Source organism: Onthophagus taurus, chromosome 8, assembly GCF_036711975.1.
Source record: "Onthophagus taurus isolate NC chromosome 8, IU_Otau_3.0, whole genome shotgun sequence".
NCBI classification, from domain to species: domain Eukaryota; kingdom Metazoa; phylum Arthropoda; class Insecta; order Coleoptera; family Scarabaeidae; genus Onthophagus; species Onthophagus taurus.
The window spans coordinates 16,124,528-16,150,624 of NC_091973.1; the positions used below are offsets into that span (position 1 = coordinate 16,124,528).

Here is a 26,097-nt window from a genome sequence, read left to right on the forward strand (position 1 = left end):
GACTAATTCAAAGTTTTCAGACATACTTTCTCCTGATGAACTGAACGACTCTTTAATGTTCTGGGTGCGCGAGTGTCAACAACTTCATTTCTCGGACGAAATTCAAATACTAACGGACGGCCGTGTAGTGCCGCGTTCAAGTTCTCTTTTCCGACTTTCTCCGTTCATAGACGGTAAAGGTTTTCTACGAGTGACCGGGCGCCTTCGATTTTCAAATTTGGATTGGAATGAGAAGCATCCAATCATCCTTCCAAAAGATTCGACAATTACGATTCTTCTGATCGACAAACATCATCGAGCTACGTTGCATGGAGGAACTCAACTAACTTTATATTCAATCCGACGCCATTTCTGGATCGTTGGAGGGTGAGTACCTGTCCGTTCGTTCATTCATCGATGTATGATTTGTGCGAAACAACGAGCAGTTATCAGCCAGCAGTTGATGGGCCAACTTCCGCCTTCAAAAGTCATATCATCCCGCCCGTTTCTACACACCGGTGTTGATTACGCCGGACCTTTTCATCTGAAGCATCTTCGAGGACGTGGTAGTAAGACGTATAAAGGTTATCTTATTCTGTTTGTTTGTTTAGCCACTTCAGCCGTCCATTTAGAAGTGGCCACAGATTATTCTACTTCAGGATTTCTTGCTGCGTACAAGCGATTTTCCGGAAGAAGAGGTATCAGTGAATGCCTCTACAGCGACTGTGGCACGAATCTTGTTGGAGCTGACCGTGAGCTGCGTTCCATGTTTTCCGCAGCGTCCAAAGAATGGAAAGAAATGGCTAGTCTCTTGAGCGGCGACGGCACCCGATGGAAGTTCAATCCTCCCGGAGCACCACATTTCGGTGGAAAGTGGGAGGCAGGAGTAAAATCCGTTAAAGGCCATCTTCGAAAAATTGTCGGATCGACACTTCTTACGTATGAAGAATTCAACACCGTTTTGATTCAAATTGAGGCCGTGCTAAATTCAAGACCTCTATGTTCAATATCTGACGATCCGAACAATTTTGATGTTCTGACTCCGGCTCACTTTCTCATCGGTAACGCTCTCACCGTTGTTCCGGAGCCATCCGTCTTCGATGAAAAGATATCGAGACTCTCTCGATGGCAGCTTCTTCGTCGTATGGTCGAAGATTTCTGGAAGATTTGGGAAAAGTTTTACTTACAATCTATGCAGAACGCTACGAAATGGTTCAATCAACAAAATCTTCCTCAAATTGGACAGCTTGTACTCATCCGAGATGAAAGATTACCTCCGGCGAAATGGTCTCTAGCAAGAATTCTTCAAATTCATTCCGGTGCCGATGGCCACGCTCGCGTCGCAACGCTCAAAACCGCAAATTCAACGCTTGTTCGTCCGTTCGCTAAGTTAAGCATTTTGCCAGATTGTACAAATTAGTAATGTTATTCAATTGCAGTTATTTTTCACATTTCATTTCATTTACATTTAATTCAGTCTTTTTATTGTTAATTTCTTTCTAAATATTTTCTTATTTTATTTAATGTAAAAGTTTGTTTTCCTGCGGTCATTTTTACTTATTTAGTTTGTAATCATTTCAGTTAGGGTCAATTTTCAAATTATTGTATATTTTTTTTAAATTTTCTGTTGCCATTCGGCAAGGCGGGCGGTAATGTTCAAAGTTTTTATAATTTAAGTTAATTAGTCGGCCGTTCCGTATTTTATTCGTTATTGTTATTCAGTTGTTCTCACGAGTTGTTGCAGTTGACATAAAAAAGCGTAATAAATCGTTCCGTGTAATTTTCGTTAAAAAGTAGTTTCAATCGTGTTAATACACACGTTCGATAGAAGCACTTCGGCTTTTATTTGCTATTCAAAGAGATACTTCTACTTATTCTACAAGAACAGTAAGATTTTTCCTTTTTGACAGTTTTTTTCTAACACCCGCGTTTTTAAGTAACTTTCTATAAGCGTCTCAGATTTTTCCCGCGCCGGTCTCGACTATTTCTTAACAAATTGAAACTTTAAACACTACCAACTCATCATGCTTTAACAGGAGAGCCTCAACCTGGACACCACAGTTCACGAAGTACCGTACGTATAAACTCTAAATACAATAATAATAAGTAGCAATAACAACTCTGTAACAACAAAATAAAGATAAAGCTCTGTCAACAATTAACAGTTAAATAAAAACTCTATAAATAAAATAAGTAAAGTAACATTTGTATCACAATAACAGTACTCTAAAACAAAATAAAATACAGATGACAACACCAATAAATAATTAAAAATGTAAATATAAACACAATCAAAACAACACCCCGGACATCAGCACTCTCTTCGACGGATTGTAAAAACTTCATCAATAAACGTTTTAAAAATATCAAATTTGTTTTTGTTAGACAGTAACCTTTCAAGCCTGACACTCATCCAATCATTTACACATAGTTTCCTCAGACACTCCCTCCTTTCATTCACATATTTTTGACACTCACCCATAATATGATATATTGTCTCAACAGCACCACACGAACAACCGTCACTATCCTCCAACCCCAGTTTGTGGAGACTCTGTCTCATCGGACCATGGCCCGTGAGCGCGAAACCCATATGTAATCCAATACGCAACCAATCCGGCCACCTATGTCTCACCTCCGGCACAAATCGGAAGGTCACTCTACCATGGTCGCCCATTTCCCATTCTCTCTGCCAATGTTGCATTATTTGTAACTCCATGAATTTCTTCCTTTTCAGGTTTGAACTCCCTGCAGCCGCGCCGCAGAAACCCAGCAATGGCCTTGTCTCGCCTAACCTCTCCCAATAGTCCGTATATCTCGCAGCCGCCACCAGATACAACGGAGGACAACCCGTCAGAACCTGTAGGGACACGTTTGACGTCGTACGACATACCGGCAGCATCCCAAGAAGCATCGTCCGCTGCAACGAGACTAATTTTCTTTTGAAATGTACATTACTTACCCGGTCCCCGCAGACCTGTACACCATAGAGACAGACCCCCAGAAACAGCCCGTCATACACGGCAGCCATCGCGCTGCGTCCCAAACCCCACTCCGTCCGCATCACTCGCCTCAGTCTTTCGACGAACACGAGAACTTTGTCTCTGACTCGGGCCAGGTGGGGCAGGAACGTCCACTTCTCATCGATGATGACCCCTAGGTATTTGATTTCGCGTTTGTAGGCAATACTGTCCCATCCAAGGCGCAGAATTGGATTCCGAGCAAGCCGGCCCTTAAGGAGGACCATGCATGTCCCTAGTCCATTCGTCCACGCGTAGCAGCGCCGCATTTCCTCTTCTCTCTAGTTCGGCACGACTGTCGGCGGCGACCAGCAGCATCACGTCGTCGGCGTAGGCCACCATCTCTACCCCATCAGCCTCGTATCCCAGCAGCTCGTCCAGAACGATGTTCCAGAACCGTGGTCCCAGTACCGATCCCTGTGGGCATCCTCTGGTAACCAACTTCTCCACAGATCCCACGTCCGACGACATAACCATCCGCCTCCCCCGGAAGTAGTCGCGAACTACCTCATACGCGTTCCCCGGCACCCGCGCTCGCCGCAAGCGTTTCAACACCGCCGGCCAGGGCAAGTTGTCAAACGCCGCCGCAATGTCCATACAAACACCGAGGACATATTTGTTTGTCGAACAGGTAACGACACGCCTCACCGCGCACAGCGCGTCAACCGTCCCCATCCCCTTTTTGAAGCCAAATTGACGCGGGCTATGGTCGACGTTCGCCTCATAGCGACACTCGATTTTGGACCATAGTATTTTTTCTAGCAGCTTCCCCAAAACCGGTAACAGCGATATGATACCGTAAGACTTCGGCTCCGTAGCCGGTTTCGATCTGTCTTTAAGGAGCATAACCGCCACCGCACGCTTCCATTGCGTTGGAAAACGTTTGTACTCGAAACACATGTTGTACAGATCCTTCAGCACGCCCGGTTTAACTGCCCAGAGCTGCCTTACGTAGTCAGGATAAATTCCATCATACCCCGGGGACTTTCCGCACTTCATCGCGTTCACCGCGTCATTTACGTCGCTCATCCGCACCCACTCATCCGGCACCTTCGCACAATACGTTTCGCGCTCAATAACTCCCACCTCACTCGCGTCGTACCGTATTAGGGCGTCAAGAACGCACCTTCCCGTTTCCACCCACCCCATCACCTCTGACCCGTTAAAAGTTACCGGCGATAGCAGGTTACGCACGGGCACTTTGTCCATCACGACCTTGTACACTATGCCCCACGGATCGTCGCGGTTCTTTTCTACAAATTTGGCGTAGATGATTGGCTGCAGACCAATCATCGTCCTCCATGTCGTTGGGTCCACCTCCATTATAACATTACTGCACCCCTCGCGTTTAGACAGCCGCGTAATCACTCTCGCACTTTCTGCAAAACTCTTCCTATCACATCCTGTATCCACCAAATTGCGGTCGTACACGTTTGCAACTATTTCGGCATCTGTGAGGTCACACGCGACGTCAAATATTTGCACAGTTGGCCGTAGCCTTTTTGGTCTTTCAGTCCGGAAACCGTGTTCTGCGATCGTTTTACAGTCCCGAATTTTTGTCGCCTCGGCTAGGTCGGCCGCCTCGATCAACACGCCGGCATTTTTCGTAGTCCGAATACCCTTCACTTTAACCGCGCGTAATTCATTCCGAAGGACTTTGCACACGGCTTCTTTGATAACCTCACTACTCGCGATTTTAGAGCCTTCCACAGGTTTTACTAATATTTCGTTCTTTTTTTCTGTTTCAGGTATCGGTAACTTCCCGCGCGCACCACCTCCCGAAGCACGAACCACGCCACCAGCCGCCACCGTCGCACTAGCAGCAACAGCCGCATAGGAAATGGAGCGAGAACCCGCATCCCCCGTCGCACTATCCGCCGGAGCGTTCTTCAACAGCCGCAAATATTTCAACTCCTCGCGTAGCCTAATAACATCGACTATTGTGTCCCGCAAAGAGTCCTCGAGAACGTTCCACGATCGTAGGATTACCGCGGACGCATCCTTACTGACCTTCGACGCGGACAGCAGCAGGTACTGTTGTAGAGCCGACCTCTCACGTTTAACGACCTCGATTTTTTCACGTTCCAGATCAACCGGATCCGCGCGATTGCCCTTGGCCGCTCCAACAAACACAGACACGCCACTCCTACCTATCTTTGTGGTCGACTCCCTGTCGTCGTCGCTGTCACTACCACGTTACCGTTTCCCGTACTCCTCCATGATAGTAGACTCGCCCGCCTCCGACGCCCTCGAACTGATGACCGATGCCGAGTCCATCGCCCAGTCCACCGGGTCGCCGCCCCGCGGTGTGACCTCCACCTCCAGCGCCCTACCAACGGACTGCCTCGCCTCTTCGGCCCTCTTCTTCCCATCCTCTTCCTTCTTGCTTTCACCTTCCTTCTTCTTCTTCATCTCGCCTTCCTTCTTCCTTTGCTGTTGCTGTTCCTTCTTTTCCATTTCCTTGACTTTCTCAACAACACTCTTTTCCGCTTCCCCGCCAACTACCTCACTGGACTCGCCCGTTACTTTTCTGGTCCCATCCGGCGCGCGGGACCCGACAGGAGACCTCGCCAACACTTGGGATGGTTTGAAGACCTTCTCGCCAGAGTCCTTTTTGCTCATGGCAACCCGCACAAGCCCTTTTCAGGGCTACCCGATCAGAAAAGGTCACTTCCGGTATTTCCGAGAGTGCACGACCGGAGCCAAAACGACCGGGAAAAACTGGTGTGAAGTTATCCACAAATCCCAGCAATAAACTTAAAACATTAATAATTCCGTAACTAATACGATTTGGGTAACCAAATTTCACACAGAGGTCACTCTTACCCTCGAGAACAGCTTACCACCCCCATTTGGTAAAAAAAATTTGTTTCAACCCCCACCCCCGAAAAAGGGATGTTTTCGCCCTGATGAGCACCTTCGAATTAAACCAAATTCTACCACATAATAGAACACAGTTCTAAGTATTTTTATCAATTTTCAAAACACAGTAAGCCCTAACGGTTTTCGAGAAAAAAAATCATTCTTATAAACCGCGGATGGGAGTTTAGGGGTGAATTTGACCCCGTTGGGCACCTCCAAAATTGATGAAATTTTAGGATGATTTAGAGGATGCCTTTAGCGATTTATATCGACCATCCAAACACCGTAAGGTATAACGGTTTCCGAGAAAAAAAATTTGTTATTAGACTATAGGTATACAGCGCGGCGCGGACTTTGGGGGTGAATTTGACCCCGTTGGGCACCTCTAAAATTGATGAAATTTTAGGATGATTTAGAGGATGCCTTTAGCGATTTAAATCGACCATCCAAACACCGTAAGGTATAACGGTTTCCGAGAAAAAAAATTTGTTATTAGACTATAGGTATACAGCGCGGCGCGGATTTTGGGGGTGAATTTGACCCCGTTGGGCACCTCCAAAATTGATGAAATTTTAGGATGATTTAGAGGATGCCTTTGGCGATTTAAATCGACCATCCAAACACCGTAAGGTATAGCGGTTTCCGAGAAAAAAAATTTGTTATTAGACGTAGCATTCGGCAAAAATTACTATCGCCCAAAAACAGTAATTTCGTCGGCATCTTCACTGGTCACTGGTTTTAACAAGGGATAAGCAGAACAACTGATCTCTGCAATAGCTGAGGAATCTTTATATATTATTAAGTTCTTACCTGTGTTACAGTAATACCCATGGCTATGATTGGTCAAAGCCGGTGTAAGTGTACTTACAATGCACTAACTCGTAAGCCACGTACCTGCTTAAGTGACCTTTTTACTGAAAAGAAGTTAAAAAGGAATTCCCTGTACATTTATTAACATCAAAAATAAGTTTCTGAATATCACTATTTCTTTATTAACTTCGCGCTTCTAAATGAGGACGTCGTTACCTCGGCAAAATATTAATATATATATATTATATATTTAATTAAATATAACTATGTTTGTAATTTATAATTTATATTATATATAAATATAATAACTTATTTATACACAATATATTATATACACAAAAATATTAACGAAAATATCGAAGCAGATTGATTCTAAAGAGAACCGATAAAATATCCATAAAGCGCGAACTACAGCAAAATATATCAACTAGTGATCTCCGTCCCCAATAGAATAGTTTAAGCACATTTATAAGTTTACTCCTCACCCTTCTGGCAAAATCTAAAAAATGTGTATAACGCTCTAAAACAACGCCGAATAAGTCGGCAACTATTTTCCCGGAATGCACTTATAATGCAAAAAATATGGACATATTTTTTCCTTAATACCTGCGCCTTTTGTAACTGCACGTGGCGGAGTTCTTACCCTTTGTCAGTAACGACTAAAAGCTCATAAAACTACAAAATGCCTTTCTTAACAAAATTTATTTTTTCCATGAAATATTAAGAGTTTCGCAGTTTTCATAATCTATTAAAATCGCTAAAGGCACCTGCTATCTGGTCTACATACGTGTACAATTTAATAACAAATTTTTTTCTCTGAAGCCGTTGAGGGTTACGGTGTCTTGACGGTCGATTTAAATCGCTAAAGGCATCCTCTAAATCATCCTAAAATTTCATCAATTTTGGAGGTGCTTAACGCGGTCAAATTCACCCCCAAAGTCCGCGCCGCGCTGTATACCTATAGTCTAATAACAAATTTTTTTCTCGGAAACCGTTATACCTTACGGTGTTTGGATGGTCGATTTAAATCGTCAAAGGCATCCTCTAAATCATCCTAAAATTTCATCAATTTTGGAGGTGCTCAACGGGGTCAAATTCACCCCCAAAGTCCGCGCCGCGCTGTATACCTATAGTCTAATAACAAATTTTTTTTCTCGGAAACCGTTATACCTTACGGTGTTTGGATGGTCGATTTAAATCGCTAAAGGCATCCTCTAAATCATCCTAAAATTTCATCAATTTTGGAGGTGCCCAACGGGGTCAAATTCACCCCTAAAGTCCCATCCGCGGTTTATAAGAATGATTTTTTTTCTCGAAAACCGTTAGGGCTTACGGTGTTTTGAAAATTGATAAAAATACTTAGAACTGTGTTCTATTATGTGGTAGAATTTGGTTTAATTCGAAGGTGCCCATCAGGGCGAAAACATCCCTTTTTCGGGGGTGGGGGTTGAAACAAATTTTTTTACCAAATGGGGGTGGTAAGCTGTTCTTGAGGGTAAGAGTGACCTCTGTGTGAAATTTGGTTACCCAAATCGTATTAGTTACGGAATTATTAATGTTTTAAGTTTATTGCTGGGATTTATGGATAACTTCACACCAGTCCGGGGAAAGCCCCCCGAGGGCGACAACGTTTCCCGCACTCCTCTACGACACTCCGTTCCCGAGTTACGGGCAAAAACGTCCACTTCCGATTCGACCGGAAGTGCCCCGACCCGCCACGAAAGTCACTCACAACCCCCTGCACACAACGGTCTTTTCCCCGCTTCAATCAGACGAACCGTTCCTGAGTTAGTGACCCACTTCCGGTCGGACCGGAAGTGCACCCAACCCAAATGTTCCCTTCCCAAAGCTGGGGAATTTATAAGGGGGGCAAAACCACCCTCAGAATTTCTCTCCTTGCTTCCGTTTGCTAGTTACGGCCGTTTTTTCACTTCGCCACACGGTATAATAAAATTAACTGTGCTCACCCAGTATATGTTCGCCCGCTGACGTCACGTCAAGAAATTTCCAAGCGGTCCTTTTACATGCTTTTCCCTGTCGCACAGAGACCTTTTTCGTCGCACACTGACTCGAAGCCAGTGAGCGACTCTAGTCCTTACGTACACCCGACACAAAACTTAATCACTAAAACGTTAATAACTTTCACAAAACTTAACTAATTAACACCTAACTAACTTTAAACTATCACTACTAAGGTCCTTAACGTCGGCCCTGACGAAACACGAATAAAATCGCAAGCATCTATCAAAGGAGTGCAAAACTAATATCAAGTGCAGAAGATGCCTCCAGCGACATGCAACGACAGTATGCGAGCGAAGAAAACTAAGTGACGCGAGGTGTACAGACGACGAGGATACAGAGACAAAGTCAACAAGTTTGCTAACAAACGGCCAACTGGGCAAAGTGTATTTACAGACAGCGTGGGCACAAATAGTAACGAAAGATGACAACGCAACGATAAGATTGGTGCTGGACGGCAGTAGCCAACTCACATTCATAAGAGAATGTATCTCTCGTCAATTAGGACTAAAAGTTATTGGCAAGCATAAGATATCTATTCAACCATTTGGCGAAAGAGATCGAACACCAACGAAGTTATGCAATCGAGTGCAAGCAAACCTCAAATGCCTGAATACAGGAAACATAACTCAGATTAATGCAATAGAAGTTCCTGAAATTTGTTTTGATACACTGAATCCACCTACATTAAACGAACCAGCGATCAGACAATTTGCAGCAAAGTATCAGCTGGCTGATAGTTCTGAAGAAGGACAGTGTAACGGAATTGTGCTTTTGACTGGCGCAGACTATTATTGGCAGCTTGTCACGGGCGAAGTAAAACAACTGGCCAATGGATTGACAGCAGTAAATTCCACATTAGGGTGGACAATACACGGACCAAGCAGTTGTAATGTATCCAAATTCATTATTGTTTAAGTAAATTACAAAACGTTTAACTATAAAATGTAGGCTCAGCAACTTAATTAATAAGTATCTGGTCATCGTCCGTTGAACCGTATCACCGTGGTAAGCATTATTGCTGTAATACTTTAAAATTGATTACGCTTTTGTAAGCATCAGAATTGTACGAACCTTTGGGTAAAATACATTCACATGTAGTTGGGAAGAAACTCTTTTATTTAAAAAAACCTAAAACCCTTCAACGATACCACACAGTGTAGCTAATCAATACGACTTCATGGTCAACTTTAACACAGCGACGGTTCTACATGCACAAGTGTAATGGTTTATAATAAACACTTCGCTTCATAATAAACTAAACTTTATTCTCACTTAATTTACATGTCTTTTTACCATCTTATTTCTTGACGCTTTTATAACCGACTCCTTCTCCTGATACTCCTAATCACCCAAACCTGTTTGCAGTCATGCGCATTCAAGTTCTCTATACATTACAACAAGTAACAAGCGATTCTATGGACTTGAAACGCTTTTGGTCAATGGAAACTCGCGGTATAAACGCGACCGCGAACGTGCAAAGTGATTTTACAACGAGTTTTAAAAACAAATACATAAACTGGCGAGACGGGCGGTATGAACTGTCGTTACTGTGGAAAATTGATCAATTTTTAGATTCAAATTTCGCTCGAGTTCTAGCGAGACTAAAAGCACTAACGTCTAAACTACATAAAAGCGGAAAGTTAAATGAGTATGACGTAGCAATGCGCGAATACCTAAAAGACAATTGTGCAGAAGAGGTAACTAACGAGACAGACGCGAACCGGAAATACTATATGCCACACAGGGCTGTCTACCGCGACGATAAAGACACAAGTAAAGTTCGTGTAGTGTTTGACGCATCCGCGCATGCGCCGGGTTTCGAATCGCTTAATGAACAATTGCACTGCGGAGACAATTTAATTCCTGATTTATTACAAATGTTATTGAATTTCCGTATAGGTGCAATAGGTGTAACTTCTGACATCGAAAAGGCGTTTCTACAAACGCCATCGATAAACGACAACGATCGCGACGTGCTTTATTCCTGTGGTATAAAGATCCAGTACCTGAAAACTTGACGTCAGCGATGGAACTATCAAACATAACGACATACCGCATGAAGCGAGTAACGTTCGGGATCATTAGCAGTCCATTCCTTTTGGCAGCAACATTGCGTAAACATTTCGAAGACCAGCCAGATAAGTTACAAAATACAGCGTCAATTTTGTCCAAGTCATTTTACGTCGATGATTTAGTGACGGCAGCAAGTACCCTGGACCAAGCTCAGAACTTATATAGCGAGTCGATGCAAATTCTGCACGCTGCAAATATGAATTTAAGAAAGTGGTGCTCTAATGATGCAACAATGATGGCAGTGTTTCAAACAAATGAAAAGGTAACCAGACAAGGTGAGCGAAAGGTATTGGGCATATTGTGGCATACATTACATGATGAATTAGGAGTAAGTGCACAGTCAGAGGAAGAAGACACAGTACCGACAAAGCGTAAAGTTCTGAAAACAGTAGCGACGATTTACGACCCATTAGGATTACTTGAACCATGCACAGTAAAATCGAAAATTCTACTGCAAACCTTGTGGAAGAAAAAACTGAATTGGGATGATGTATTGGACTCAGAACAAAGCGGAGAATGGTCAAAATGGTGTAAAGAACTAAATGACTTGTCTGAGCTAAGAGTGCCCAGGTGTATTATTCAAAACAAAACGGACAACGTAGATCTTGAGAGACGCAAGTCCATATGCATATGGAGCAGTAGCTTACATAAGATGCCTATAAAACAACGAATGCAACTATGTGACGTCAAAAAACAGAGTTGCTCCAATAGACAAATCAGGTCAAAGGGAACTTACATTACCTAAGTTAGAACTGACAGCAGCTTTATGTGCAGCGAGACTTCAAAATTACATTACAAAAAATATGAAGATCCTGATCCAGAAGACGACTCTGTGGTCAGATTCAAAGATATCCTTATATTGGATTAGAGGAAAATCCAAGAAATGGAAACCTTACGTACAAAATCGTGTAAACGAAATACACAAATTGAGCGATAGTGTATGGAGATATTGTCCGGGAAAAGAAAATCCTGCAGACCTATTAACGAGAGGAATTTCAGCCAAAACATTAATAGAATTTAACTTATGGTTACGAGGCCCTAAATGGCTGAAGGATGAAGAGAATTGGTTGAGCGATGAATATTTTGAACCAGATGTGGATCAAGTTAGCAGTTTGTTAACTATACAACGAAACGAATCCACACCGGAAGCACAGCCCATATTTCCATTGGAAAACTATGGAACATATGAGAAAATTATGCGAATCACGGCTTATGTTATAAGATTTATTAAATTAACAAAGAAGATGTACAAATCAAAGCGATTATCGACACAAGATCTAAATGAAGCAGATACTTATTGGATAAAATATATACAAGAAAAGGATTTTCCGAACGAGTTGAAAGCTTGAAAAAATTATAAGGAAATGTCATGAGGGGGTAAATCATTATGGAGTAAATGCGACTTTAGCTGAACTGAGAAAAAGATTTTGGGTTCCGCAAGGACGTCAGAAAGTTAAAGCAATCCTTAACCAATGTTTGAAATGTAAACGATTGAAAGGAAAACCTGGAAACGAAGAATGTGCTCCACTACCAAAGACTCGCGTAACTATGACAAATCCATTTAATATAACAGGCATTGATTTTGCTGGTCCACTATACGCCAACGTCGCAGGTCAACGAACAAAAACATATACCGATTGGTAACTTTAATTTTAGGAGATACACCCAACACGGACGTACGTATAAGTATACTTGTGTGTGTGCATATGCGCTCGGAGTATGTTTGTGGGAGGGGAATCGCAAGAGTAGTGGATCGGAGAGCAGTCAGTCGTTTGACATCGTTCAATGATAAGAAATATTATAAAAATAATAACTAATATAATAAATGAAATTCAAATAAGACAAAGCAAATTCTTAATTCTAAAAATAAAAACAATTCGTAAGTAACTGAAATAAACTTTGTAAAACAACAAATAAAACAAAAAACTATAGAAATAAAATATTTTTATATTAGGTGTTCAAATAAACCAAACATTGGGCCAAAAATTGGGCTAAACAATAGCCCAATCTATCGTAAAAAGTTCGCCTTACATTCGCTAGTATATCGGGACTAATATCCTGTATACAATTGCGAATTTTTGTTTGTAAGTCATCCAGATTGGTTGTCCTTTCTTCATCAAAACCATAAATTTTCGATTTTAAATATCCCCATAGAAAAAAATCATTGGGGGCTAAATCTGGTGATCTAGGCGGCCAAGTTAACGTTCCGCAAATAGATATTACACGATTTGGAAATTGTGCGTTAAGATACTCTTTAACTTGCCGGCTGTTGTGAGCCGGGCAACCATCTTGTTGGAACCAGATACTTCCAAATTGAACATTGTCTAATTGTTGAAGCGATGGGATTACGTCATTTTACAAAATGTTTAAATACTTATGACCATTTAAATTTCCTTCTATGAAAAAAGGACCGATAATATGGTCACCTACTAAGCCAGCCCAAACATTTAATTTTTGGGGATATTGTGTACGAGCCGCATAAACTTTGTGTTCATTGTCACGACTCCAATATCGAGCAACGCTAAATAAAATGTTTTTTATAAAATCAACATTTCCGTTGGCCATTTCCATCATAGTAAAGCAAAATTCCGCCCTTGTAATATTATCGTTCTCGCAGAGTTCCTGACTTTTTTGTACCTTGTACGACCTGTACCCGTGTTTCTTTAATGTTTTTAGGACGGCAACATGGCTGATAGCAAACGTCTCCGCAACTTGTCTGCTTGACTGATTTTTATTGCGTTCAACATCAGCACATATCATCGTATCACGTAACTCATCTCTTTTACCCCTTCGTAATTTGTGTTTCTGTGGAGACACACATCCATGTCGCTCAAAGTTTTTAATAATATTTGAAATTGTTCCGCGACTAGGAATTGATCTGTTTTCATAGGCCACAGGAAACAATCTTAGTTTTTTTTTGCTAGGGTTAACTGCAAAGCGATGCGACCAACTTCGCCTGTCAACAATCTATGAACGATTCAATTTGTGCATTACCCCTACGCTTGTTTATCCCCCACTTAACGACACCGAATATACACACACACGTATACTTATACGTACGTCCGTGTTGGGTGTATCTCCTAAAATTAAAGTTACCAATCGGTATAATGTTATTTACGTGTGCGGTTATAAGAGCAGTCCATCTGGAATTGGTTCCAGATTTGACAACTGAATGTTGTATAAGAGGGTTGAGAAGGTTCATTGCCAGAAGGGGCGTTCCTGATGTTGTATACTCTGATAATGCCAAAACGTTTAAGAGAACAGATCTTGAATTAAGAAAATTATCCGCTATCTTGGAATCAAAAAAGATTCAGGTTTTAGTTAGAAAGCAGCGAAAAAGCAGCGATTCATTGGAGGTTTATAGCGGAAAGAGCTCCATGGTGGGGTGGCTTTTGGGAGAGAATGGTAAAAACCGTTAAAAACGCATTAAAAATAACTTTAGGTAGAGCATACGTCGAACGAGACGAATTAGAAACTATTTTAATAGAAATCGAGGCGACAATAAATTGTCGTCCACTTACGTATATCAGTGATGACTGGACAGATTTGACTATATTATATCCTTCTCATTTTTGACTGGAAAGACTGAAGTAGGATTTTGTATGAATTTAACCTCGAAGAAGATAAGTAGATCTGAAATATTGAAAAGGTGGAGAGATAGAGAGAAAACGTTGAAAAGATTTTGGGACAGGTGGCGTTCCGATTATTTACAATTGCGGACAGCGCATCTAAGAAAATCGATAAATGCCAAATTCTTTAATTAAAACAAAAGGTGATGGCACACAATAAATTGCTGTTTTTATATCTATGCAACTTTATAATACACTGTTGGAAATGATTCACGAGCACACCCTGTATAATCTGAATGCGTGTGTCTAGCGCAGTAAAATTTGGTATGGAAGTAGTACTAAAGTAGTGTAACTTACTCTCACATGGAGAGCGGCACAACTCTGCTGGGGGAGAAACATCAATAGCGAGAGTGTCCCCCGCGAGCTTCGCGTACCATCGCTTCACGACGTGGCATGGAGTTTATAAGTCGCTGTATTGCAGCGAGAGGGATGGCCAACCATGCCACCTCAACTCGCCTCCATAGTTCTTCAACGTTAACCGGGGAAGCCGGATAATACTTTGAAGTCTCCGACCAGTCATGTCCCAAACATGTTCGATCCGATTCAGATCCGAAAAACGAGCTGGCCATGGAAGCATTCGTATACGGTGCTCTTCCACAAAGGTCTGTACAACACGCCCGATGTGCGGTCGGACGTTGTTGTGCACGTATAGCAGATCTGAGCGTCGCCGAACGTAGGGAAGCACAACGGACCGTAGCACCTCATCTACGTATCGTTCACCCGTCATGGTCTGCTATACACGCAGCAGACGTGTACGTCCACCATGTGTAATCGCACCCCATACCATAATGCTCGGTTGTCAGTGAATAGGGCGTTCTTGCACGCACTGCTCGAGTAGACGATCACCACGTCTCCGACGAACTAAAATTTGCGCATCACCGGTGCTCAATTCGAATCTTGATTCGTCGGAAAACAAAATGACCCTCTACTCGGCAACCCACTAATGCCTAGCGTCGACCCACGGGTGTTACTGGAATCCGCTGTATCGCACGACGCGTGCGCAATCCACTATCTACCAAACGCCGCCATACGGTTTGCGTAGTAAGTGCGCCTTCCCCTGCCGGTGGCCAAACAGCTCCAAGTTGCCTTGAGGAGAACGCACACGACGCTAAAGCGCTAAGCACAAGAGCGTGATCCGCGTGTGCTGGGGTCGCGCAGGGTCGTCCCGGCCGCGACTGATGGTACCTATGTCCTACCTCAGACCATTCTCGCCATGCCCGTTGCACTGCCGATAACGACCGCTCGAGACGACGCTCAATTTCGCGGAACGATACACCTTCAATGTGCATACCCAGAAACATCCCTCGCTCAAACTCGGTTAAGTAACAAGATCACCCATCCATTGCACACAGAGTACGATAACATTGTGGTCCCTCACACCACACTAGCAACAACCGGTATTTTCCATCCACTTCGGTCTCCATAGCGACGGAATGTCCCACTTGTAAGGGCGCCTCAGTCAACAATGCCGCGACGGAACAACGGGATTATAAAAACCCTTCTTGATTGCAATCCCTAATTTAAAGAAAATTGGCAAGTAATATTAGTTTTTAGATTTTTAATTAAAAACTAATATAATTGTTATAATTTTAACAATAAAACCTACTACAATATATGCTACAATATCAAATTGAATGGTAGTTAAATGCATGTTGTCTAAGTTCGCAACGTCTATAATACCCAGTATTTCAATTTCATCATTTTTCTTTTTGAGTATTGATTAACAATTTAAAATATTAGTATGTTCTTATAATACAATTGCATTTCCAGATTCTGCCCCTTTACTGCCTGTATGTACTAATAGTTTTTTGTATGCTTGTTCAAATTGTAGTGCAGTAGGATTGTTACAATACCCACAACGTCGCCTAACTGCACTAAAAAATCTCTAAATGGTTTTGTGACAATTTTTTTTTCTGTTTAGGAAACTGAAATCATTTTGAATGAAATCTTTTTTAAGAAAAATATACCGTATTTTTCGGGCGATAAGACACACCTCAAATTTAAAGACAATTTATTGAAAAAAATACGCACAAGTCTTGTTTACTTAGGAGACAGTTGTTCTTTTATTAGAGTTTGGTAAACATGAATAAACATTAATCAGGTAAATTTATTTTCAGGGAAACCATAAAAAAGATTGGACTATTCGGGAATACTCGGTGATCGTCGGCCGGACGGTCCGATCTCAGCGCGTTCCTTTCTGGACTGATTGGAAACAGTGACATGATTATTAACAGGGTGTGGGCACGCTGGTGCCCTAAACAAAATCGTTGATTTTTAAGGCGAAGATCTCACTAGATGTCGCTGACGGGTAAAGCCTGGTGTGAAACTGTTCTTTTAGTTGTAATCTATTTCAATAGATAGCGTATTAATCGCAAAATAGTGCACTTTTCGTAATCGTAAATAAATATGGTAAAATAACCTACAAATTTATTGTTGTAATCTTATAATTAGTAATACCGATGTGATAGTTCCGATTAAAAATGGTGTAATTCGAAAATGGAATATGCATATAGAAGAAGGTAAATTTTTGGAAGGATTTTATAAAAAATATTGCCTTTAGAATTAATAACAATTTTTTTAATAAGTGAAAAAGATAATCGAAAAGTGTGAAGAAAGAAACTTTTACAATTTTTTAAAACTCACAGAGTAGCTAAAAGTTTGGTGTTCTAAAATTAGAATCGAAGACCTTTTGGAATGCAGAACCTCTTGAACTTTGGGGTCTTTCAAAATAAGTTTTAAGTCTTTCATTCCTTTGCTGTTTGTTGCTTGAGTATTACTCTTGTCCTCAATAGTTTGGTCCCTCCTGTGTTTATTCTTGGTTTATATTATTTTTAGTGTGTTTTCATAAGTTAATAGTTCTTTTTTATAGCAGTTATTATTTATAGTCATAGTTTCTTTTTTAATAGTAGTTATTTTTTGTAGTTAATAGTTCCTTTTTTAATAGTAGTTCTTAGTATATATCCTATCCTAGTAGTAATTGTAATACCATTCCATTGTAGTATAAATTAGTTTTAGAGATTATGAACAAACTTTTTTGCAGTGTTATTCATCAAAACTTCAAAATGAAGAGATGTATTCAGAAGTATCGCAATTGTGCGGTTTTTGGGTGTACCGACACTACTTCTACCCGACATATGTTCCCAAATCCACAGAAGAAAGAACATTTGTTCAATGAATGGGTTTCAAGATGTGGTAATCAGAAAATATCTAATCTACCACCACAGATTGTGTGCAGATCACATCGTGTTTGTCATAATCATTTCAAGGAATGTGATCGAAGCAGCAGTATTTGAAACCGAACACCATACCTACTCTTCATTTGCCAACAAAAGGTATAAATTACATTAGACACCTATTGGTTGCCTGTTAATTAAAAGTAATATTATATAGGTATTTAAATTACTAAATTTATTTTTTTTTAGATTTTACGTTTCTGATGCTATGTTTCTAAAGCAATCATTATTGTTTCACGATTATATTCGCCAACCATTTGAAGATGAAATGGAATCTCATAGAACCGATACAACCCGGGATATATCTCATACATATCAAACGATGCTTCCCTAAGAGTTTCGTACTATACACTTATAACTATATTGGGCTTTAACAATGTATCTTAACCTAATATATTTTTTATTATCGCCATTAAGGGGGTCATTTTTAGTTTGAAGAAAGCTATAATAATATGCTATTAATTATAAACAGTGTTGTATTTGAGGGGCAAGTATGTGTTATTAATATGGTTCTTATAAAATCATTTTATTTCTATTAGTTTTGTATTATTTCTTACTCTTTATAATACATGTAACTCCTTCAAAATTTAGAGAAGAGTTTTTAAGGATTTATATGTGTATGCTTATAGATTTTAATTAAAGAACTAATACTGGAATTGCACTTTTTTAGCACCTGTATCAGGATTATTGGCAGCAATTGGTGTTCAAATTTTTTGATCAGCTATTTGATAGTGTTAATGGGGGAAGCTGTAGGCCAACTCCTGGAAAGCAATTACGCGGTGCAGTAACTCAGCGGTCAAAACACATCAGTTTTTGGATGGATGCAAAAGGTAATTATAACGCATTAATGTATGAAACAAACTAAGATGAATATTATAAAATATTATGTACTATAATTTAAATGAAATTTACAAAAAATAACATAATTTACAAATTTGCAATGGTTAAAAATCCAAGTTTTAATTAAAGTTTATGGTTTTTTGTTTTAGAGAAAATGAGGAACATGTTTTTTCAACAGGAAGGAAGTAATGAAAAAGTTATCCCACCCAGTTTAAAAAACTTTATTTTGAATTTGGAGGGAATCCAATGCATTGGATTCATTGACCTCAGCCAAGTACTATTTTCACATGGGGCGTCCTATTATTTTCCACGGTGTCTCAACCAAGACCCTCTGGAAAACTTTTTCGGTCAGGTGTGTCAGCATAGACGTCGAAACACCAATCCCACGCCAAAACAGTTCATGGAAACATTTAAAAGTCTGTTGATAAGAAAAATGGTTAGCACCCATTCAGTGGGTGCTAACTGTGAGGAAGATTTCGACTCTTCCTTATTTCAATTAAGGGAATACACAAAAGCAACTTCTGCACAAAATACTGTCCAGGAAGAACTTGTAGAAAACGATAATGTCTACACAATAATAAACAATATAGAAAAAAAGACAGATAGATTCCGCGGCTATTGGATATGTAAGCGGTTTCATCACAAAAAAAGTTATTGCAAACAGTTTTCTGCAACTTTTGCAAACTACACATCCTCATTAACCAAAGTCGTGATGCAAATACTACATACCATACATTTATAAAAGAAAAAGAATTATGTAAATATCGAAGTTTGCAATATTGTCAGGTATCCTTTATTGAAGACATAGAAAAATGTTATTGTATTAGTAAGAGTATAATTCTAAATTCGCTATTTAGTAGAAATATTAAAAAAAATATTATTTTTTATTTACAAAAACATGTGCAATTTACTTTTATGTGTCAACATAAAGACGAGATTGTAAATTTAATTTTAAATAATATTGTAATAATAACAATACACTGCCTTTGTACCGGAATAAACCGTATTATGGCTGGTAAGGATACAAGGCAGTGTGTTTTTACTTCTCATTTGTATAAACAAGCACAACATATATACAACAGTAATAAGAATAGATATAGGTTATCTTAAAATAAATTTATTGATTTAACTTTTATATAAATGAAAATATTATTGTAACTTTTATTTTATGATTTTTATATAATATATGTAATGCCTAATGATAGAAGCAGAATTTGGATAAATATATAATATATATATAATTAACTGCTTAATTTTTGCCCCTGGACCCATTGTTCTATATTGTCTGTGTAATTCGCAAAATGTGTAACTTATTATTTTTTTGTTATACTTATTTTTTTTTAAGTGTAACAAAAATAATATGAAGTTGCGGATTTTGCGAATTAGACCGACATGGCAATTTATAAAATAAAAATAATATCAAATCAAGATGGCTACCAATAGTTTCAAAACGACGGCGAAGATCTCGTTAGATAGCGCTTACGCGGTAACAAAAACTTGCTGGTAAGTTGCATATCTATTATACCTTTATCTATGATTATTAACTAGACTGTGCGTTCCGCATAGTTCCCGTGTAAAAGAGTGGTGCCAATAGGCTAGGCAACCAACAGTGACCATTGTAGGCAAAAGCGACCGGCCACACAGCAAGGTTAATGCTATTGCGGGGCTGATAAATGCGCAAATAAGAAAAATACCCTTCTACTATGGGTATTTTCTGACCTACAGCAGGTCAGAGCTTTGTCAGTGACAAAATGACAAAGTACCTGTTTTTGAAAATCATTTTTTTAAATATTTTAATAATAACATTTTAAAATATTTTAATAATGTCATTTTAGATATTCACATGAACCAACTTGCTCATACTTGTCTTATTATGCTATTTTAGTAAGAGCGCTTTCTTATGGCGCGGCCCGGCTTCTGCCTACAATGACAAATATTGGTTGCATACCCTACTGGCATCACTCTATTCGGCAGCAGTCCAGTTGATAACCATGTCACTGATTGAAAACGTAAACAAAACACATCGAACGCTGGCTTCAACTTTTGGTGTTTATACAATGTGTTAATTAATTATCGTAACCATATATATACTATCTTCTATATCGCTGACTAAGGCAGCAAAAGAGTGTAAACACTAGAGTGCAGATATATATATATCTGTCTCTGTCGTGCCCCCGTCTACTCAAGAGACATGCGTGAACACGTGGTGAGTACGCTTTTATCTTATTGGACGGTAAATTAAAAATTAATAGCAGCTGATGACCTTGATGTTTATAAAACACCAAATAAATGTTTGACATAAACATAACCTAAAATCTAAATATTTAGTTATATATATTATAGGTTTCATGTGTATAATAACATAATTATTAACATATTTTAGGACTAAGCAATTTAAAATGTAGGGTAAACCTACCAGTTGTTGGACACCTGCGAGCTATTGGACATCCCAATTATTTCAGCTGAAAATAAGAATTCTGTATTCAGTAGTTTGCTTAGTTTTGTTGAGATGGTCCCATTGTACTATTAGTATCGATATTGACATAAAAATAATTACCTATCATGTGATAGCTGCAAGAAAAGAATTCACCGACGATGTGTTCCGAAAAAATATAATGAACATGTTCCTGAAGAAGGTGATGAGGATTTATTCTTGTGTCACATGTGTTTCACTGAGGAAAGTGATGATGATGATATTTCAGAAATAGAAAATGAAGGAGGAATCAAAACAGACGATCAAATAAAACCTGACAGCAAAATGTGTGAGGAACCAAAAATGGGAAGTGAAGAAGATTCGGAAGACTATGGAACAGAACATGACGACTTGGAAGTCGAAGAACTATTTAATATGTACGAAAATGAAATGAAAAATAGGTACACACAAGTGATTAGTTTTAAGTTAATAAATGTTTTGAACACTGATTTCAATTTTTTATTTGCTTTTAATCATTACTTTGCCAGTGTCCAATAACTGAAAATATTGTGTCTAGTAATTGAATTTTTTGTCCAATAACTAACTTTTTGGAACCCTTTCAAGTTTTTTAAAATTTTCTGAAAGAACTGTAATATTAGAAATATTTAAAACCCGTTAGCTTAAAATAGGATATATGTACTAAGATCTGGCATAGGCAGAATAATATCCGTTGAAAAATAATCCAGTGGTAGCGACCTGAAATTGAAAAAAAGCTTAACTGTCCAATAACTGGTATGTTTACCCTAATTATTATTTGTTAAGAAAGTGAAGAAAATTTGTTAAAAGTAAAATAAAAAAGAAAAAGAGTAGGGGAGATATTTTTGGGGCCTAAAAATTGGTTGAGCAGGTAGAAGGAAAGATCTCAGTGTAATAAAAAAGAATCCAAAGCCCTCCTTTTCTTGAAACATTTTTCTTAAAAATTTAATTAATAATTACATCGATATGATGAAAATTTTATGATAGAATATTATGTACATTAAATAGTAAGTACCCTAAGTACATATTTTATATCTTTAATTAATGTAACAACTTCATTAAAAGGCGTATGCTCACAAATTATGTTAAAAATTAATAACTATATTTTGGTACACATTTTTAATAATTACTATGTATATATGTATTAATTTAATTTTAAAGAATATAATGTTTAATGAACAACCTACATAAAGTTGATATTTAAAGCAATATTCAACGTCAATTTCGCACAAAAGTACATATATTCTAATTTATTTGATGCATCTACGATAATTTATAATTAAAGTCAATTATCTACAATAATTGCATTTCAAAGCTGCATAAAATACGCGCGAAACACTTCAAACTCTTTAAAATTTACGATTCGCGCAAGCACCTTCACGACATGGGGGCACGACAAAGACAAAACATATATCATTCCGTCTGCTTTTGATGGAAACGCTCGCCACTCATTGCTTAGATAGGGAGTCAGCGATATAGGAGGTAGTATATATATGATCGTAACCGACAAAGTATGCAACCAATATCACAAATTGGTATTGCAACGCGACGAAACTTACAAAAAACGATGGCGGCAATTCATTAACTTTAAAAGCCGTTTAAAATATATTTAGATATATTTTAATAATTAAAAAAATATTTAAAAAAAAAGTTTTAACTTTCTGTCCTTTTATTTAAAATAATTTTTAGTGTACACATAGTTTGAAATTAATGTTGAAAGTAGTGCTTTTCTTATTTATTTATTAAAAAAAATAATTATTACATTATTAATATTACAATAAAAAAAAAGGAAATTTACAGTATGTGTTGGAAATGCTGTCCATTGTTTTCTAAACAAACATTTATTCTTCTCCGTAAATTACCAAAGACTCGCTGTAACTCTTCTACTGTTATATTATTAATTTCTTCTCTAATTGCTCCAGATTCTGAGGTCTATTTTTATAAACTTTATTTTTTAAATTTCTAAACAAATAGAAATCAACCAGAGTTAGATCTGGTGACCGCGGTGGCCATCGATTTGTGTTTATGGTTCTATCCACAAAGTACTCCGAGAAATACTGTATGGTTTCCTTCGCTGTGTGGGGCGGTGCATTGTCTTGTTGGAAATATCCATACTGTAGCTTGTCATCGTGGAGATGTTCTATAAAATTGCTCAAAATTTCTCGGTATCGTGCCCCGTTAATTGAATCATAGAAAAAGATTGGTCCAATAATTCGTCGTCTTGACATTGCGACCCATATGCCAACCTTTATTGGATCCGTTTCCACAAATTGATTTGGGTTTTCGGTGGGCCAGGTTCTGTACTTTTTGAAATTGACATATCCCGATAAATGAAACCACGCTTCATCACTAAAAAAGGTTCTATCCAGTACGTGATCCAGGTTTTTGTTTACAAATGCAACTTTGGTCTTCAAAACGACTTACAACTACATGTTTCCTATGCTTAAAAGTGTCATAATCAACGTCAATGTCTGGAAAACGTTGGTTGAATTGCTGGATGCAACTTTGCATGGAATAAACCCAACTACCGTTCTCATCTGCGTACCACTTGGATCATGTTCCGGTGTGAAGACCATAACGAAAAAAATGAAAATCTAAAAGAAATTTTCACTGAACGTTTTCGTTATTTTGATTTGTTTATTGACTTACCGCTTAACGCAACTGCTAGAAACAACGATAGTTCTAAAAAGAACTGATTCGAAAAATATAAAGGCAGCAAAAATCGGTTAAAGAACAAAGAAAATACGGAAACTCACAAAGGGTACGACAATCCCAACAATAACGTTCGATCAGCTGTCAACATCTGGTTATTTATTTAAAATTATGCAAGCTACCACACTCATTGAGATATGCAGCCACTATTACACATGTTAGGTGGGTTACGATAATTAATTAACACAGTGTATGTGCTTCTAGTTATACAATTTCATTGGTTATAAATGTAATACTCCTCATATAAATCCATTGCCTTAATTAATGTTACGAAAATCGGTTTTGTGACTATGCGATTCAAGGTGTTTAAAAACAGCTGAAGATTCCTTTGTTAAGTGTTCTTTAAATCTAATTTTGAGATGTCTGCCCGCCTGTTCAATGTAAAACATATTGCAGTTAAAGCACTAAATCCTATAAACTCCATTCGACTCATCGATTCCGAATCTATGTTTAGTATTATTAATACTATGAATACTATTCAATTTTTGAAGGTTATTTTTAAATTTGAGCTCAAGTGAAGGTATAAAAGGAACAGAGATGTATCTTGAAAGTGAAGTGAAATGGGGATATATCATTTTATTACTACAAGAATTGTGGGTTGTTTAATTTATTATGTTTATTATGTTTTTTAATTCTGAATTATAGTTATCTTCATTAGGAGGAATATTAAATAGCCTGTTAAAAAAAATCTGAATGCAGCTTCTTTGTACTGTTGGTAATTGAACGAGTTTTTTTTAGGATTATAGCGGCGGTGGTAGTCGATTTTCTATACCGATTGGTAACATTAATTTTAGGAGATACACCCAACACGGACGTACGTATAAGTATACTTGTGTGTGTGCATATGCGCGCGGAGTATGTTTGTGGGAGGGGAATCGCAAGAGTAGTGGATCGGAGAGCAGTCAGTCGTTTGACATCGTTCAATGATAAGAAATATTATAAAAATAATAACTAATATAATAAATGAAATTCAAATAAGACAAAGCAAATTCTTAATTCTAAAAATAAAAACAATTCGTAAGTAACTGAAATAAACTTTGTAAAACAACAAATAAAACAAAAAACTATAAAAATAAAATATTTTTTATATTAGGTGTTCAAATAAACCAGCATTCTGTGCTAAACAATAGCCCAATCTATCGTAAAAAGTTCGCCTTACATTCGCTAGTATATCGGGACTAATATCCTGTATACAATTGCGAATTTTTGTTTGTAAGTCATCCAGATTGGTTGTCCTTTCTTCATCAAAACCATAAATTTTCGATTTTAAATATCCCCATAGAAAAAAATCATTGGGGGCTAAATCTGGTGATCTAGGCGGCCAAGTTAACGTTCCGCAAATAGATATTACACGATTTGGAAATTGTGCGTTAAGATACTTTTTAACTTGCCGGCTGTTGTGAGCCGGGCAACCATCTTGTTGGAACCAGATACTTCCAAATTGAACATTGTCTAATTGTTGAAGCGATGGGATTACGTCATTTTGCAAAATGTTTAAATACTTATGACCATTTAAATTTCCTTCTATGAAAAAAGGACCGATAATATGGTCACCTACTAAGCCAGCCCAAACATTTAATTTTTGGGGATATTGTGTACGAGCCGCATAAACTTTGTGTTCATTGTCACGACTCCAATATCGAGCAACGCTAAATAAAATGTTTTTTATAAAATCAACATTTCCGTTGGCCATTTCCATCATAGTAAAGCAAAATTCCGCCCTTGTAATATTATCGTTCTCGCAGAGTTCCTGACTTTTTTGTACCTTGTACGACCTGTACCCGTGTTTCTTTAATGTTTTTAGGACGGCAACATGGCTGATAGCAAACGTCTCCGCAACTTGTCTGCTTGACTGATTTTTATTGCGTTCAACATCAGCACATATCATCGTATCACGTAACTCATCTCTTTTACCCTTTTCGTAATTTGTGTTTCTGTGGAGACACACATCCATGTCGCTCAAAGTTTTTAATAATATTTGAAATTGTTCCGCGACTAAGAATTGATCTGTTTTCATAGGCCACAGGAAACAAATTAATTATTTGTGCTACAGAATTGCCACCATAAAACCATTTTATAATCTGTACCTTTTCCGCTACAGTAAACAACATCTTAGTTTTTTTTTGCTAGGGTTAACTGCAAAGCACGACCAACTTCGCCTCTCAACAATCTATGAACGATAATGAACGATTCAATTTGTGCATTACCCTTACGCTTGTTTATCCCCCACTTAACGACACCGAATATACACACACACGTATACTTATACGTACGTCCGTGTTGGGTGTATCTCCTAAAATTAAAGTTACCAATCGGTATATGTTGAAATTGAGAAGGTTATTGATAAGGTTCCTAGTTATCGTGAGATCTAAGAAGTTCAAACTATTTTGGTTTTCCATTTCTATTGTAAATTGTAGGTTACTTAAATTGTTAAAAATATTTGAATTTGAAACAGTGTCACACTGAAA

At 38.5% G+C, this 26,097-nt stretch overlaps 2 protein-coding genes and 2 long non-coding RNA genes across 4 annotated transcripts; 3 read left to right on the forward strand and 1 right to left on the reverse strand.

Annotated features, from left to right (window-relative positions):
- The first annotated feature begins 442 nt into the window (after positions 1-442).
- Positions 443-1,399, forward strand: LOC139431282 (uncharacterized). Its single transcript, XM_071198927.1, has one exon. It carries the CDS (start codon positions 443-445, stop codon positions 1,397-1,399), a length of 957 nt encoding a protein of 318 aa, XP_071055028.1.
- A 16,430-nt stretch (positions 1,400-17,829) lies between these two features.
- Positions 17,830-18,706, forward strand: LOC139430981 (uncharacterized). The gene is made up of 3 exons (XR_011641329.1): positions 17,830-18,119; positions 18,299-18,458; positions 18,618-18,706. It is a non-coding gene; the product is annotated as an uncharacterized lncRNA (long non-coding RNA).
- A 2,170-nt stretch (positions 18,707-20,876) lies between these two features.
- On the forward strand, positions 20,877-21,691 carry LOC139431060 (uncharacterized). The gene is made up of 2 exons (XR_011641369.1): positions 20,877-21,104; positions 21,171-21,691. It is a non-coding gene; the product is annotated as an uncharacterized lncRNA (long non-coding RNA).
- Positions 21,692-24,713: 3,022 nt separating this feature from the next.
- Positions 24,714-25,583, reverse strand: LOC139431283 (histone-lysine N-methyltransferase SETMAR-like). The gene has a single exon (XM_071198928.1). The coding sequence runs from the start codon at positions 25,581-25,583 to the stop codon at positions 24,714-24,716; it is 870 nt and encodes a 289-aa protein (XP_071055029.1).
- Between the last annotated feature and the right edge of the window lie 514 nt (positions 25,584-26,097).

Coding starts and splice junctions, on each gene's coding strand:
- LOC139431283 (XM_071198928.1), bottom strand. CDS start 25,583: ATGGATGTGTGTCTCCACAGAAACACAAATTACGAAAAGGGTAAAAGA.
- LOC139431282 (XM_071198927.1), top strand. CDS start 443: ATGGGCCAACTTCCGCCTTCAAAAGTCATATCATCCCGCCCGTTTCTA.